The sequence below is a fragment of the Pygocentrus nattereri genome, chromosome 4 (assembly GCF_015220715.1).
Source record: "Pygocentrus nattereri isolate fPygNat1 chromosome 4, fPygNat1.pri, whole genome shotgun sequence".
Classification (NCBI taxonomy): domain Eukaryota; kingdom Metazoa; phylum Chordata; class Actinopteri; order Characiformes; family Serrasalmidae; genus Pygocentrus; species Pygocentrus nattereri.
The window spans coordinates 51370766-51388044 of record NC_051214.1 but is presented as its reverse complement, the minus strand read 5'-3'; the positions used below and the strand labels follow the sequence as shown (position 1 = coordinate 51388044).

At 44.6% G+C, this 17279-nt stretch overlaps 1 protein-coding gene across 5 annotated transcripts in view; it reads right to left on the bottom strand.

Annotated features, from left to right (window-relative positions):
- Nucleotides 1–3468: 3468 nt before the first annotated feature.
- The window catches only part of syt14b (synaptotagmin XIVb), a 27068-nt gene continuing 13257 nt past the window's right edge, over nt 3469–17279 (bottom strand). For 3 of the 5 annotated variants that reach the window (XM_037537807.1, XM_037537806.1, XM_037537805.1), the window contains exons 4-9: nt 14143–14304; nt 12971–13170; nt 10595–11032; nt 8703–8883; nt 8513–8569; nt 3469–4914 (exon numbers count right to left, since the gene is read on the bottom strand). In XM_037537807.1, coding sequence (XP_037393704.1) covers nt 4598–4914; nt 8513–8569; nt 8703–8883; nt 10595–11032; nt 12971–13170; nt 14143–14304 — 1355 coding nt within the window. In that variant the 3' untranslated portion in view covers nt 3469–4597. Of the gene's footprint in view, nt 4915–8512; nt 8570–8702; nt 8884–10594; nt 11033–12970; nt 13171–14142; nt 14305–16052; nt 16977–17279 lie in introns of all 5 variants that reach the window. The other 2 variants (XM_037537804.1, XM_017683121.2) reach the window with 1 other exon arrangement.

The following is a 17279-nucleotide window of genomic DNA, read 5'->3' as shown; positions in this document are numbered from 1 at the left end:
GGTTCGATTCCCCGGCCGGGTGACCGGGGTCCATTCTGTGTGGAGTTTGCATGTTCTCCCCGTGTCTGTGTGGGTTCCTCCGGGTTCTCCGGTTTCATCCCACAGTCCAAAGACATGCAGTCAGGCCAACTGGACGTGCTAAATTGCCCCTAGGTGTGAGTGACTGTCTGTGTCTGTCTGTCTGCCCTGTGATGGACTGGCGACCTGTCCAGGGTGTATCCTGCCTTCCGCCTGAAGACTGCCGGGATAGGCTCCAGCACCCCCCCGCGACCCTGACGAAGAAGCAGCTTGGAAAATGGATGGATGGATAGATAAAAAATCAGTTGTGCATGACATCACTGTTCACGTCATGCTGATAGCCGGGATCCCTGTGTTACTAGTTTGTGCCTCTGTTAAACAGGACCTATTGTGCTTTCCTGTGTTTCTCTTTCCTTTAGTGTGTTGTATCTTTCTGTGCATGTGAACATCCTGCGGTCACAAAGCTCAAAGTTCACTCCAGAGGGAGATACTCTCTCCCAAAGAGACTTTTCTCAGCTGTGTGAAAAACTTCCAGCCCTTTTCCTTTGTTACAAGATGACGATGAGTCCCGTAACACAGTCCTTAATGCCCACCTGCCAGTGAGCAGGGCACACCTCACACAGCAGCGGATGGACAGCGCTGGAGAAACTGCTCAGGAGAGAGAAGGGTCTGTCTGCAGGCCGCAGGACAGGGGCGGAACGGGGAGGAGCGTAACCGCTCTCGAGGTTGACCGATCAGAAGAAAGTGGACGATGTAAATGTATTCTAACAGATAAAAATAAAATTATTCACATTGAAAATGAGCACAATAGGTCCTGTTTAACATATCAGTGATGACTGCAGCCAGAGCAGCGCTGCATTCAGGTTTCACTCTCCACTGGAGTGTGAGCACGTGTGTGTGTGTGTGTGTGTGTGTGTGTAGGTGGGTGGATGGGACCACAGACTTGACCGAATGTGGTGATTAAATTCACCAGACGTACCTCGCAGTATGAAGTAATCTGTGAGATTGTTTACAGCTGTACTGAGTGAAACACTCACGTCTAACTTTACTTGATAAAACGCAGTATTTGATACTTTCATTTTATTTTCACTCATTTCCTAACGTGTCTTCCTTGCTATGCTAGTTTTAGCAAGCTGTTCTGAAAGGTGTCTTTTAAAGAAAAGGTGTCTGACATTTAACATGACTGAAACTTGATAATCTGCTGTAAATTAACTTGTTTCCAATAAATTCGTACAAATGACATTATTTTGCAATTTCTTTCTTTTGTCAGGAATAGTATATCCAGGAGATTGTTCTGTTAGAGGGGAGTATTTTTGTGTGACATATAGATAATTTTGTATGATCACTGTGTGAAGTATAGATTGTTGTGTGTGAGGTATAGATAGGCTGATGTGAGGTATAGATCACAGGGTGTGAGGTATAGATAGGCTGATGTGAGGTATAGATCACAGGGTGTGAGGTATAGATAGGCTGATGTGAGGTATAGATCACAGGGTGTGAGGTATAGATCACTGGGTGTGAGGTATAGATAGGCTGATGTGAGGTATAGATAGGCTGATGTGAGGTATAGATCACAGGGTGTGAGGTATAGATATGCTGATGTGAGGTATAGATCACAGGGTGTGAGGTATAGATAGGCTGATGTGAGGTGTAGATCACAGGGTGTGAGGTATAGATAGGCTGATGTGAGGTATAGATCACAGGGTGTGAGGTATAGATCACAGGGTGTGAGGTACAGATTGTTGCGTGAGGTATAAATTGTTAAATGTGAGGATTAGACCATTGTGTGAGGTATAGATCACTGGGTGTGAGGTATAGATCACAGGGTGTGAGGTATAGATATGCTGATGTGAGGTATAGATAGGCTGATGTGAGGTATAGATCACAGGGTGTGAGGTATAGATAGGCTGATGTGAGGTATAGATCACAGGGTGTGAGGTATAGATCACGGTGTGAGGTACAGATTGTTGCGTGAGGTATAAATTGTTAAATGTGAGGATTAGACCATTGTGTGAGGTATAGATCACTGGGTGTGAGGTATAGATAGGCTGATGTGAGGTATAGATAGGCTGATGTGAGGTATAGATCACAGGGTGTGAGGTATAGATAGGCTGATGTGAGGTATAGATCACAGGGTGTGAGGTATAGATAGGCTGATGTGAGGTGTAGATCACAGGGTGTGAGGTATAGATAGGCTGATGTGAGGTATAGATCACAGGGTGTGAGGTATAGATCACAGGGTGTGAGGTACAGATTGTTGCGTGAGGTATAAATTGTTAAATGTGAGGATTAGACCATTGTGTGAGGTATAGATCACTGGGTGTGAGGTATAGATCACAGGGTGTGAGGTATAGATATGCTGATGTGAGATATAGATAGGCTGATGTGAGGTATAGATCACAGGGTGTGAGGTATAGATAGGCTGATGTGAGGTATAGATCACAGGGTGTGAGGTATAGATCACGGTGTGAGGTACAGATTGTTGCGTGAGGTATAAATTGTTAAATGTGAGGATTAGACCATTGTGTGAGGTATAGATCACTGGGTGTGAGGTATAGATAGGCTGATGTGAGGTATAGATAGGCTGATGTGAGGTATAGATCACAGGGTGTGAGGTATAGATCACAGGGTGTGAGGTACAGATTGTTGCGTGAGGTATAAATTGTTAAATGTGAGGATTAGACCATTGTGTGAGGTATAGATCACTGGGTGTGAGGTATAGATCACAGGGTGTGAGGTATAGATATGCTGATGTGAGGTATAGATAGGCTGATGTGAGGTATAGATCACAGGGTGTGAGGTATAGATAGGCTGATGTGAGGTATAGATCACAGGGTGTGAGGTATAGATCACGGTGTGAGGTACAGATTGTTGCGTGAGGTATAAATTGTTAAATGTGAGGATTAGACCATTGTGTGAGGTATAGATCACTGGGTGTGAGGTATAGATAGGCTGATGTGAGGTATAGATAGGCTGATGTGAGGTATAGATCACAGGGTGTGAGGTATAGATCACAGGGTGTGAGGTACAGATTGTTGCGTGAAGTATAAATTGTTAAATGTGAGGATTATGACCATTGTGTGAGGTATAGATCGGTTTGCATGAGGTAGATTGTTTTTGAGTGATTTACAGAATGTTTTTGTGTGAGGTATAGATTTGTAGGAGGTACAGATCACTGGATATGAAGTATAGATTATTTTCATGTGAAGTACAGACTGTTTTTGAGTTATACTTTCTGGGACCACTGTAGGTGTGATGCGCTTCCATGTAGTGAGCCAAATATAGAGACAGGGCCAGGGAGGGCAGTGTTTGTCATAATGAGATAAACACGCTGGACTGGGTTCAGGAAATGCCAGCCACTTCCTCAGAAACACAGAACACGCATATCAGACCGTACGTACTGGAGGGAAGCGCTTCTGTGCATTATCACAAACCACAGCACACCATACGACCAGTGTCGTCCAAACTTTAATTTAGGAAAACATTTGTGGTTGTTAGAGAATAAAATCCACTTCAGCAAAAGACAAACCACTCATCACTTCCTCAAAGCAGCTCAGGCCGAGTTACTTCACTCCTCCTTTTGCATAGTCTGGCCTGATTCAGCGCAGTAAGAAAACGCTGGAGATGTTTCATGATTACGCTCATGAAGTTGCATACTGGATTCTGTAGATAGCCCCATATATTATACAGCAATTACATCACCTGTACATTCAGCCGCAGTGCTGGTATAGTGAACAGTGAACATCTCCCCTTCAGAGGAATGAGGAAGTCACAGAAGATCATGCTTGTTGGTCCTACACTGATACGATGATTAGCTCTGTTTATAATGGCAGTTCATTTCATGCGGTGCAAATCAGGAATCAAACCTGAAAATCAGGTTCCTTCACTTTTCAAAGCTGAGAAAAATGTGAACAGTCTAACAGTCTCTGCAGGAAATTATGAAACTCAGTGGCAGGTTAGTTGAGATGCATAGTCATCATGACAATGAGCTGCTCTTCCAAGAACATCTTCGACTCCAAACCAGTCCTTAAATGTCTCAGTTCAGGTTGAATCCAATAAGAACATTAGCCAGAACAGCTGCCTATGTCAGAACGTCTCTTGATTAACTCAGCATTTGCTAGCTAACTACATGAGAAGCTAGCTTTATCAGTTTTCCAATATTTTGGTCTTTTCTCCCATTAAAAACCTGGATTAGGAGATAACTGGATTAGCATCCACCAAAACTTAAACAACTAAAATTTAGCAGTTTTCCAACATGTTTGTCATTTTCCACCAAAAACCTGGATGTACAGCCAGCTTTCCAAACATTTTTTGTCTTCTCCCAGAAAACCTAGGATAGCTTCCAGGTTTTCCAAGTTTTCCAATAGGTTTGTCTTCACCCATCGAAACCCAGCATCTGAAATTAGCAGTTTGACAGTTTTATGTCTTCTTCCACAGAAATCCTAGATAAACGGCATCTTCTCCTCTTGCAAACCCAGGGGCTTTAGCGGTTTTCTGATGGTGTCTTCTCCCACCAAAACCAATAATGATGTGACTCCTCTCACCTCCACAGTCCACTTTCTTAGGTCCGCTGCCCGATTTACGAGTCCAGGAGCGTATGCCACTGGCACACCTGCTGGCCCTCGGCCTCCTTCATCTGTGTCCAGTGCTCCTCCTGTTCCTCGGTGGTGCTGTTGAGGCCCAGTGAAACCCAACCCACCCGCTCCCTCCGCCTCATGCTGCTGCGCCGGCTGTAGACCGTCACCTGCAGCGTCACCTCTGACAGCTGGAACAGGGCCACCTGGAACATGAAGGTCTCCTTGTAGGTGGGGTTTGGCTGGCCGCGACAAACGGATGTCTTACACTTGGACATCTCTTTCCCCTTCGAGTCCAGCATGATCAGCTTCACGTACGTGTCTGGGGTAGGGAGGAATAGTGCACAGTCAGAATCAGGCCAGTTCTGAACAAGCAACCTGCAATCAGCCAATTTATTGACTTTGGCTCATGTATGCTGCAGTTTTACGATTGACAGGAAACACACATGAGGCACTGAAACACTGCTGCTTCACCTAAGGTACTAAAATTTCATAGCATGTTATTTAATAAATCAGGTACACTTTCATTGCCATTTGGCTCATTGTGATTTTGGCTAACAGAAAGTCCCAAAAATAATCTAGAGTGTTTTGTGAGGAGGGCTCTGTGCTCTGCTCTTTATATGATACATCAGACCTCAATAGGAGAGAAGAGCTGCCAAAGTCCTGCTTTCCATCATGAGGTCTTCAAAGGTCATATAGGGAACAACGAGGAGCAGATTTTTAAATAGGTGCACACTTTGCCCTCTGCTAAGCTAGCTTCAGTATTAAAAAAAATCTGTATTTTAATTTTTAGAAGAGAGAGTGTAGAGAACATAAACAATGAATAATTCCTCTGTCCGGTTTCATCTGCACAAAAGTTGTTAGTTTGCTTACAAGTTAGCAGTAAAAGTAACAAACTTTAGATGGTAGATAGGAAGGCAAATGGAGGAACATCAGGATGCAGGAAGTCCACTGTTAGGACAAATACAACTAAACACAGGACATCACACAGAGAACACAGGACATCACACAGGACACCACACAGAGAACACAGGACATCACACAGGACATCACACAGAGAACACAGGACATCACACAGGACACCACACAGAGAACACAGGACATCACACAGGACATCACACAGAGAACACAGGACATCACACAGGACACCACAGAGAACACAGGACATCACACAGAGAACACAGGACACCACACAGAGAACACAGGACATCACACAGGACACCACACAGAGAACACAGGACATCACACAGAGAACACAGGACATCACACAGGGAACACAGGACATCACACAGAGAACACAGGGAACACAGGACATCACACAGAGAACACAGGACATCACACTGAGAACACAGGACACCACACAGAGAACACAGGACATCACACAGGGAACACAGGACATCACACAGAGAACACAGGGAACACAGGACATCACACAGGGAACACAGGACATCACACAGAGAACACAGGACATCACACAGGGAACACAGGACATCACACAGGGAACACAGGACATCACACAGGGAACACAGGACACCACACAGAGAACACAGGACATCACACAGGGAACACAGGACATCACACAGGGAACACAGAGAACACAGGGAACACAGGACACCACACAGAGAACACAGGACATCACACAGAGAACACAGGACATCACACAGGGAACACAGGACATCACACAGGGAACACAGAGAACACAGGACACCACACAGAGAACACAGGACATCACACAGGGAACACAGGACATCACACAGGGAACACAGGACATCACACAGAGAACAAAGGACATCACACAGGGAACACAGGACATCACACAGAGAACACAGGACATCACACAGAGAACACAGAGAACACAGGACATCACACAGGGAACACAGGACATCACACAGAGAACACAGAGAACACAGGACATCACACAGAGAACACAGGACATCACACAGAGAACACAGAGAACACAGGACATCACACAGAGAACACAGGACACCACACAGAGAACACAGGACATCACACAGGGAACACAGGACATCACACAGAGAACACAGGACATCACACAGAGAACACAGGACACCACACAGAGAACACAGGACATCACACAGGGAACACAGGACATCACACAGAGAACACAGGACACCACACAGAGAACACAGGACATCACACAGAGAACACAGAGAACACAGGACATCACACAGAGAACACAGGACACCACACAGAGAAGACAGGACACCACACAGAGAACACAGGACATCACACAGAGAACACAGAGAACACAGGACATCACACAGAGAACACAGGACATCACACAGGGAACACAGGACACCACACAGAGAACACAGGACATCACACAGAGAACACAGAGAACACAGGACATCACACAGAGAACACAGGACACCACACAGAGAACACAGGACATCACACAGGGAACACAGGACATCACACAGAGAACACAGGACACCACACAGAGAACACAGGACATCACACAGGGAACACAGGACATCACACAGGGAACACAGGACATCACACAGAGAACACAGGACACCACACAGAGAACACAGGACATCACACAGAGAACACAGGACATCACACAGAGAACACAGAGAACACAGGACATCACACAGAGAACACAGGACACCACACAGAGAACACAGGACACCACACAGAGAACACAGGACATCACACAGAGAACACAGGACATCACACAGAGAACACAGGACATCACACAGAGAACACAGGACATCACACAGGGAACACAGGACACCACACAGAGAACACAGGACATCACACAGAGAACACAGGACACCACACAGAGAACACAGGACATCACACAGAGAACACAGGACATCACACAGAGAACACAGGACACCACACAGAGAACACAGGACATCACACAGGGAACACAGGACATCACACAGGGAACACAGAGAACACAGGACATCACACAGAGAACACAGGACACCACACAGAGAACACAGGACATCACACAGGGAACACAGGACATCACACAGGGAACACAGGACATCACACAGAGAACACAGAGAACACAGGACACCACACAGAGAACACAGGACATCACACAGAGAACACAGGACATCACACAGAGAACACAGAGAACACAGGACATCACACAGAGAACACAGGACACCACACAGAGAAGACAGGACACCACACAGAGAACACAGGACATCACACAGAGAACACAGGACATCACACAGAGAACACAGGACACCACACAGAGAACACAGAGAACACAGGACATCACACAGAGAACACAGGACATCACACAGGGAACACAGGACACCACACAGAGAACACAGGACATCACACAGAGAACACAGGACATCACACAGAGAACACAGGACACCACACAGAGAACACAGGACATCACACAGAGAACACAGGACATCACACAGGGAACACAGGACACCACACAGAGAACACAGGACATCACACAGAGAACACAGGACATCACACAGAGAACACAGGGGTCTGGGAGTACAGAATGCTACATAGGGAACATAGGACCCTACATATGGAACACAGGATTCTACATAGAGAACACAGGGCCCTGTGGGTTCCCTTGTTTAGTATCTCTAATAGACTTGATTATGTGGTTTCTGACTGTATGACTCATTGTTGCCTATAAACCTGGTCTAAAGTACGTTAGCACAGCTAAGCTCAGGAGCAGAATTCTTGAAGCCTAAATTTTATCTGTTTTTGCAGAAAGAGGAAAACTATAAAGTTACAGGTTTGCAGTCCTGCACAGCAAAAGCAGCTGCTCTTACTTTCAGGCTGAAAACCAGTTTTACTACAGCAGTTAATGTTCAGCGTTTTCATTCATCTTCTTTTACCTCCTAGCGTAACCCTGAGTAAAATGTAAGCCCTTATTAAAATTTGATGGCGATGTCTGGACAGTAACTCACCTCGCATGATATACAACTGCCCCCCAATGACACGCTTTATACAGCAGAACAGGCCATCTGCAGGCCGGACAGAGAGAAAGAGGAGCGAGAGGGAAAGAAAGAAAGCGGAGTTTAAGAAAAAGAACAGGAAGTGAAGCCTCATCAAGAGAGCAGGAACAGAGTGATTAGTGCGATTAGGGTTGTTTCTCACTGGGCGGCTGGTCAGTGGCAGAGTTTTTAAAGTGGCTGCCCTTGATGACCTCAGCAGAGAGCCGGCCGGTGCTGGAGTTGTAGAGCAGGCCGAGGAGCAGCTCTGGAGTGGACGATTCTCCGGTGGAGTGGTAGGACAGAGCGCCCACGCTGCGGGACACGCTCACTAACGACCCGCAGCCCTGCAGACACACACAGCACTGACATTTATTACCTTCTGAGCTCCTCCTGAGTACAGCTCTACATACTGGGTGGGCGATACGGCAAACAGGCTACGGCACCATGTGAAAACCTGTATTTATATAGATTTACTTAGTCTTGGGCTCCTAAATACACTCATGACTCTAAAGGTGTGTGTGCGTCTGTTCTCTTGCTCTCGTCTTTCTCTTTCATGTTCTTTGCTCTTAAAAGTGATGGTGCTTTAACAGTTCTGTAGTAAAGAAAATGGTTCTATATAACACCCAAAAGGGTTCTTCTATTGTGATGATGTCAAGAAGAACTCTTTTGGGTGCTCTATAGAACCATTTTCAAACAAGGTTATACACAGAACCATCTACAGCACGTTCTCCATCCACCTGAAGAACCATTTCATGAAAACATTTAAATCATGCAAAGGGTTTTTTGAGTGTTCATGGTTCTCTGTAGAACCATTTTCATTAGTCTCTGTACTTTAGTATTTTTGGTGTATCTGTACTGAAGTTTCTCCGTTCTGGGCGACTTTTTCCTTTCACTCCACTACATTTCAGAGTCTAATATCCGACTTTTTCCTCCTACATTTTGAGAAATCTGTCGTTCCTTTTGGTTTCTGTGTGTATAAAAACGTAACATGTCAAAACGAAAGAAGCGCAAAGCCAGAGCACCAATCAGGGCCCAGCGGTCACTTTGTTTAGAGCTAGTTTTGACCTGTTGGTCATACCGACCCGGTGCAGCACGCGGTTCAACGTCAGCGCAGCAGCGTAAAACTTTGGGAGAGTCTGTTCAACATAAATGATGAACTAACCTAACTTTGTGTAAATAGAGCTCAATATAGAAATATGTCCACATATGCAGTCGAGACTGACGCGGCTTTTTTCTGAATTTCTACAAACACCATTTCATTTTATAGTAAATGAGTTTGGGCTGGTTTATGTTTATGAACAGACGCCTACAGATCAACATAGTAAAGGAGCTCATCTGTGATCCTGAGTTTAAAGCCAGTTTTTATTCAACTTAAACTTGGAACTAAGTTGTAAATAAATCTGAAACTGAAACTTTGCTTGTGTGTAAAAAGTGATTTCAGAGCCACTCGGTTCTCCCTGATGGAAACTGTTTACCTTCAGTGTTTTGTGCTTCTGATCATTTTAATAGACGTCAGCGTCACTAATTAATGACGTTCTATTAAAAGACTGGTTTACCAAGAGAGACGCTGGAGGACTTTCACCTGAAATGAGTTCATGAAGCCAGTCTGGTTATAAAAATGATAACAGGACATCAGAGCCAGAATTCCTCTTTTAGTACTTTTACTTTATACTTAAGTACATTTGAAGGGAAATACTTTAGTACTTTTACTCCAGTGGAGGTCTAAAGGGAGGAACTTCTACTTTTACTGGAGGAATATTTTACCCTGGGGGTCTCGACTTTTAACTCAGGTACAGGGTTTGTGAACTTCATCCACCACTGACTAAATTATGTTCAGTCAGGCGCGGCTGATTTTAATAAATCCATGTGATGCTGGAGGAGAAAACATGAAATTATTGTCACTTTTTACTGTATTTTACTTTTTTGTATTTATTCTATTGATATACAGTAAAATCACCCTCCCTGCTGAGATAAGTGCTGATAAGTACAGTGCTCAGGTGTCTGAGGCTGCACTGTATGTATATATTTATCATGGTCTGAAGACCGAGCGCTCACGGGGACTGCAGATCCGGGCTCCAGTGTAACAGGCAGTGCGGTTTTGCCCTGCAGGTTGAGTTTAGTCAGGTAGAACACTTTCTCCCCCAGAACCTTCTCCTTCTTCCTGTGGCGGACGCTATAGAGGCGGAACCGCACAGCGTACTCCTCCAGCGCCTCCCGCTCCACTGGGGAGAAGCGGAATGTCTCGGTGAAGACCGGGCAGGGTCCCTTTTGCACACCAGTCTTCGCTCGCTGCTTCTTGGTGGGCAGCAGCACCAGGTGGACCTGCCAAGAGATGTTCCCTGTGGTCTTCAGGGCCGGGATGTCCGTGGCTGCCGTTACGGTCACGGCCAGGTGCTGTGTGCTCGAGTCGTATTCAAATGCAACATCCAGCGTGCCGTACTTCCCCAAAACCTCAGGCTCATACAGCTCCGGCAGGGGGGCGATGGAGGGATCCTACAGGGATTGGGGGGGGGGGGGGGGGGGGGGGTGGTTATGGGGGAGAAAGGATGAAATCGAAAAAAGTGACAAAGATCAGTTCAGATCAAGCATGACGGTTCAGCTCTAGACACCTGAAAGAATTCTTTTCTTTTGAGTGAGTCCTCAAGCACCTCTGGTGCAGAAGAACCTTTAGGCCTAAATGGGGTTGATTTAAGAATTCTAGAGTTTTTTGGGGTTCCTTAAATTCCAGAATGTTCCTTAAATAACCAAAAGATTTGCAACAACTACATCCATTAAAAGTATGACTGAACTGGAATTTACTGTGTGTGTGTGTGTGTGTGTGTGTGTGTGTGTGTGTGTGTGTGTACAGGTTCTCTGTGACTGCGTGAATACTGATACTGGAACTTCTTATAATTCTAAACAGAGAAGAACCTCACAGTTTAAAAAGAGGTTCCAGAGCGTGATTCCCTCTGTGAGAGGGTTCTGCTAGTGTGGAGAACTGAAGGTTTGTTTTTGCAGTGTATGGCCACATCCACCATACGGGCAACCTGGGTGTCCAGAAGGTCATTGAGAGCACCAGAAAGTCCTTAGCTAAGGAGTTAATGCTACTCAGCCTGGACATTTTGAGAACAGTGCAGTCTCCAGCAAAACTGTTACGAAGTTGAGCTGATAAACAGACGGGAGGCCACATTCCTAAAAGTTCCCAAAAAGCGTCTCAACTTCAAGTTGAGATACCTTTTGGTTTTTTATTCAAAATATTATTTATTTGAATTCCTGTTGGACGGATTAAGCCGTCTAAGCTTCTTATTATTCACAGAATATTTTCCTTTGTCATTTCTTGGTACATTAAATCAAAGTCAAGTGCAAATTTTGAATTATTGTATGTACAAATATCCAAATATTTAGGGGGGTTAGGGTTAGCCTTGTAGCTCCAGGGCTAAAATTAAAGACGTAAACGTCAGTCAAGCACGTCTCTGCTCAGCCACTACATTAGAGCAGGAGAGTTGATGGTTTTGGCCGAACTACTGCTGTAACCTCTTATGGACAGGCCTGCTGGGTCCGTCTCACAGTCACGGCCACAGAAACGAACCAAGCGTCTTTATGTTTGGCTGGTCTGACCAGAGGCTCTCAGACAGCTGCCAAAATACCACACAGGGCTCTCAGAGCTGATGAAACGGTTAGCAGCCCCACCTAAAGCACAAAACCACCACAAATTCCTTGAGGGTGCCCATGCTTATTATGACCTGATGAAACAGTTCACTCATTCATGCAGCATTCCCAGCCTCTCAGCCTTATCTCACTGGTCAAACTGATTCTTCCTCACAGACTTGAAACTGTTTAAAGCAGACGAAGCTGAAGGAAATGCTGCCAGAGTCACCAGACAGTTCCAGGCACACTCAGGGATTCAGGACTTACCAAACTCAGCTGGAGTGAACCAACTCCAGCCCGAAACTCCACCAAAACGTCCTCCAAACTACCACAGAGTCATTCAACCACACAAACAGATGACTGCGATCACGCAGTTCTCCACAGTCTCCAGCAGAGGGCAGAAATGACAGTGTTTAAAACAAAGTAAGGTATAAAATAAACAGAGAAAAATAAACAGAGAAAAATGAACTTGAAAAATGTCACATTTACTGAGCTCAGCAGTGCAGACGATGACAAACAAATCATTTGGCCATTGCAGATAAATAAAACTTGCATGATGTTTGATATGGAAAAAAACAAAACAACAGAAAATCTTGCACACTGCAGAATTTATATCAAAGCAAGCAGCCAGTGTTTTCAGTTCTCTTACACTCCGGACCTCCTGACCCTCATTATCCAGCGCTGACGTAAACACAGTGTCATTCTCAGGTACAATAGAAGCGTTGGTCAGTGTCTGAGGTCAGCATCTGAGGTCAGAGGTCAGAGTACTGTGCAGCGTTTGAAGCGTCGTGGTTGGTCGCTCACCTCCGGTCCCAGCACGGCTGTGCTCTCGCTGGGAGCGTCCTCCTCGTAGCCCTTATTAAGGTAGCTTTCTGTGTCCTCCTCTGCCTCACTACCCTCACTGCCCTCAGACTGCCCCTCCTGCAGGTCATCCTGAGCCTTATAGGGTGGCGGCTGCAGCTCGTTCAGTGGACTGGAGCGTCTCGCTCTCTGAGTGTGGCTACCTGAGAAACACAAAGACACCAGAGCCTGATTACTTTAATTGGTCTCCTGTCCTGTACAATCCTCAGTCTCTCTTCAGCACTTAAAGGGTTCAAACACCAACTGGCCAACACAGCAGATCAGAGAAGACATGTTTGCCTCGTCTTTATGTGGATGTTACAATGTCACAAAATAAAAGTATTAATTACATATATATTAACTTTTTGCATGGAATGCCTTCGTAACACTCATATGCAATCAACTGAAGAATGTGTTTTCATCTGCTGTCGTGCAGTACCAGTGAAAATACAGCATAATTCACCAGATACACTCTCTATATATTTTTTCATTGTATATTTAAATGTATTCAGAATAGGGGTGAAACAATTACTTGACTTAGTCGTCTAAAATCGATGGCCAAATTAGTTGATGACGTCATTCTGCGTCCCTTTTGCGCTCCCTAGGAATTTTGTGACATCACCGCTTAACAACAACAAGATGGCCTCAAATTATGTGTTGCAGACCTAACTCAGAAACACCTTTGGGGTGACTTGCAGTGATGAAGCTCCACTGAGCACTTTTGGGATGAGCTGAACTGGAGTTTGTGACCTAGAACTGACCATCTAACATCAGTACCTGACCTCACTAATGCTCAATAAAATCCTCACAGCAATGATGCAAGATTTAGTGTAAAGCTTTCCCAGAACAGTAGAGGCCGCCACAGCACTAACTGACTATTAATGCCCTCATTTCAGAAGAAATCCTGGATCTGCAGGTGTCTGGATACTTTTGGACAGATTATCAGCTGGCCCAAACTCCCCATACGCATGAGGGTTACACAGCAGTGACAGAGAGGCACAGAACCAGGCCCTCAGAGACAGCATGGCTCTGACAGAACGAGCATGTGATTATCACATTAACCACTTTCCAGTAAGAGGGGTTTAATTAAAATGTGCTCCAGATGAAAGCTCAGCAGTGAAGCTCCTCTCTCTCACCGTGCTCTGCAGATGCTTCGCTGCTGTAGCCCTCATGCTCAGCGGAGTATTTGTCCCTGTTCTCCCAGCCGTTGGCTCTCTGCTGCTGGCCACTTGGACTTTTCAGCTTCTTGGGCGTCTCGTCTTCACTCTCTGAGGAACCTCTCTCTAAACTGCTTCCGTCTACAGGAGGAGAGAGAATGGAACGATAGCTCATTTATTCGCTCCTCTGTTTCATTTATTATACATTATTCAGTTTTTTTAAGCGCCAGATAGGGTTCCTTAAGCAGCATCATAAAAGAACCACTTTGGTTCCCTAAAGAATCATGTTTAAAGAGATCTGTGAGTGTGAGGAACATTCAAAGGCTCAGCCCTTGTTTGCAGGCCTCCTAGTGGCTATTCAGGGGAACTGAAACTGACTCATGAAAATTTTGTTTGAACATAATCGTTTAACTTTAAATTGAACTTTATATCTACTGTGAAAAAAAGGTTAAAGAACCTTCACATAACATAAAAACTCTTTACCAATTTAAGGGTTCTTACCATTATGTGGAGGTTCTCTAAACGTTTTCACACTCACCCATCTCATCAAAACAGATCTCCAAAGAACCATGCACTGAATGACATGCATTTCCCAGAGAGCAGTGCACCCGTTAAAGTACATTACATTTATGTATATGGCCGATGCTTTTATCTAGAACAATGGACGGTCTAATCAATCACCCTTCATTTACACTCTGAGTACACTGAGGTAGACCCTCATTTACAGAGCAGCTGAGCCAAAACTGAAAAAACGGACTGAAAAAATGAGACTAAAAATAATAAAAAAGTAATGCTGATCATTTAGTAAAGTACATGTAATAATCAGATCAGATTAATGAGTTAAAACTGCAAAAATAAAATAACTTGGTTATTAAATTAATTTAAATACATACTTAATAAAATAAATAAAAGAATGGAAGTTGAAGAACTCACTTGGCTGTAACTGCCTACACTCTTAAAAAGTGGTTCTTCACGGGTTCTTTATTAAATACAGTGGTTCTGTATAGAATCATGGCTCTTCAGATTGATGGAGGATGTTCTGTGTACGGTTCTATATAGAAACTTTTGGAAATGGTTCTATAGAGCACTAATAATGCTTCTACAATGCTACAATAAAGCATCCTTCTTGGTACTATATAGAACCAACACATTCTCCATCACTCTGAAGAACCATTTCACCATGCATAGAAACATTTAATCATGCAAAGGGTTCTATGAGTGTTCATGGTTCTATACTGAGCCACTGTCTTTACAAAAGAAATCCTGAAGAACCATTCTTAAGAGTGCAGTGGAGCACAGTGGAGAAAACGTTTGGCTTTTTAACCCATTTGTTTGCAAAAAAGTATTTCTAGAATACTTTGAGTTTAACTGTTAAGTGTACCAAATGAGTTAAAATATTTTTTTATTATTTTCTTTCACAATCGTTTAATTTTTTCTTTTTATTTGAATAAATGAAATCTTATTTTTTATCTTAATTCTATAGCTCTATTTCATTTTCCTTTTACTTAATTGCTTAAATTTTAGTTTGCCATATTTATCCTTTCATGAAATTATTCATTGGTTTTAAATGCTATTGGCTCTATTTATTTTAATGATCATTTTAGTTTAATCTGATTAAATTTGATTTATTGTCAGTATCTTTGAGCTGTAAATGCTCATCTGCACTGAAATCGAGGGCCAACCTACATGTTTCTAAGTGGAAATAAGAGCTGATAGATCAGCAGCTATCAGACCTGCTACAACCCACTGACGGCCGTGTTGTGTGAACACGTTGCAGGAAAGCTCATCGTTTCGGGGAGATCCCTCAGGAGAGGACGGATTCCCCTCACAGAGCAGAAGGATGGAGAGATCACAGCACACCAGAGAGCAGACGCTCCACACAGCCTCACCTTTACCGTTCGCTCTCCTGTCTCTGCTCTTTCTTCCTTTCCCAGACTCATCCTCATCATTGATCTTCATCTTCTGATGTGCCTCCTCATCTCCTTCATCTCCAGAGTTCCTGTTTGTTTTCTCAGCTTTGGATCGCTCACGTCCTTCGGAGTCTTCATCAGCTTCTGCTTTTGCATTCTCTTTGGAAACTCCATCCTCACGTTCTTGATTGTTCTCTTCTTCATCACTGTTCCTGCTCTTCTTTTTCTTCTCCTGGGAAATCGCTTCTTTTTCTTCATCGTTGCTCATCTTCGGTTCTCCTCCCGGTTCCTCTTCTGTGTTATTCTGAGCGTCTGAGCTCTGAGCCGTGCTTTTGCTTTCATTTGGATCTCTTCTTTTGCGGTACCATCCTTTAGAAGGAGTGTAGCACCACTCCCACTCCTCCTCCTCGTTCTTTCTCTCCTGCTCCTGCTTCTCCCTTTCCCTCAGCTCCTCCTCTTCATCTATGTAGGCGTTCCTCTTGGAGTTAGACTGGCCCTTCCGTCCCGCTCCATCGGTGCTCTGATGGTTGGTCTGTTCAGAGCCATATGCCTCCGACTCCTGCCTCCTCAGTCTGCTGTTTTTTCCGTCTCTCTGTTTTCCTTCCTGCCCTGAAGAAGCTCCTGATTCAGCCTCCTCTTTTTTCATCCTCTCCTCCTCCTCCGTCTGCACCTTGCTGATGATGGTGTTGACCTGTTCTGTCAGCTGGTCACTCACTGAGTAAGTGACATCGCTCACGGCGTTGGCCAGGTCATCCACGGTGCTGGACACGGTGTTGGACACGGAGTCCAGGATAGAGGAGACGGAGGGGAGGCTCTGCTGGAAGCTTTTGAAGAACGCCATGTCTGCCTTTGCTGTGAGCCTCCTGCTTCACCTCATAACATTGTGTGATGAAGAAACCAGTCCTTTCATAAATGATACAAACACAATAATATCTTCACCCTTAATCTCTATCTGCTACAGTCGATTACTGCATGAAGAAATGAAGAGCTCAATTAAGCAGTTCCCTGTTGCTAGGCAGTTGCTATAGAATCCCAGGTGGTTGCTAGGGTGTTGCTAGGTTATTGCCATGGTATTTTAGATGCTTGTTAGATGGTACTGTTGTTGCTAGGGCAGTGCAAATTAGTTACTTAGTTGTTCCCAGGTGGTTGCTACAGTGTTTATAGTGGTTGCTATGGTGTGGCTAGGCAGTTGCTGCGGTATCCAAA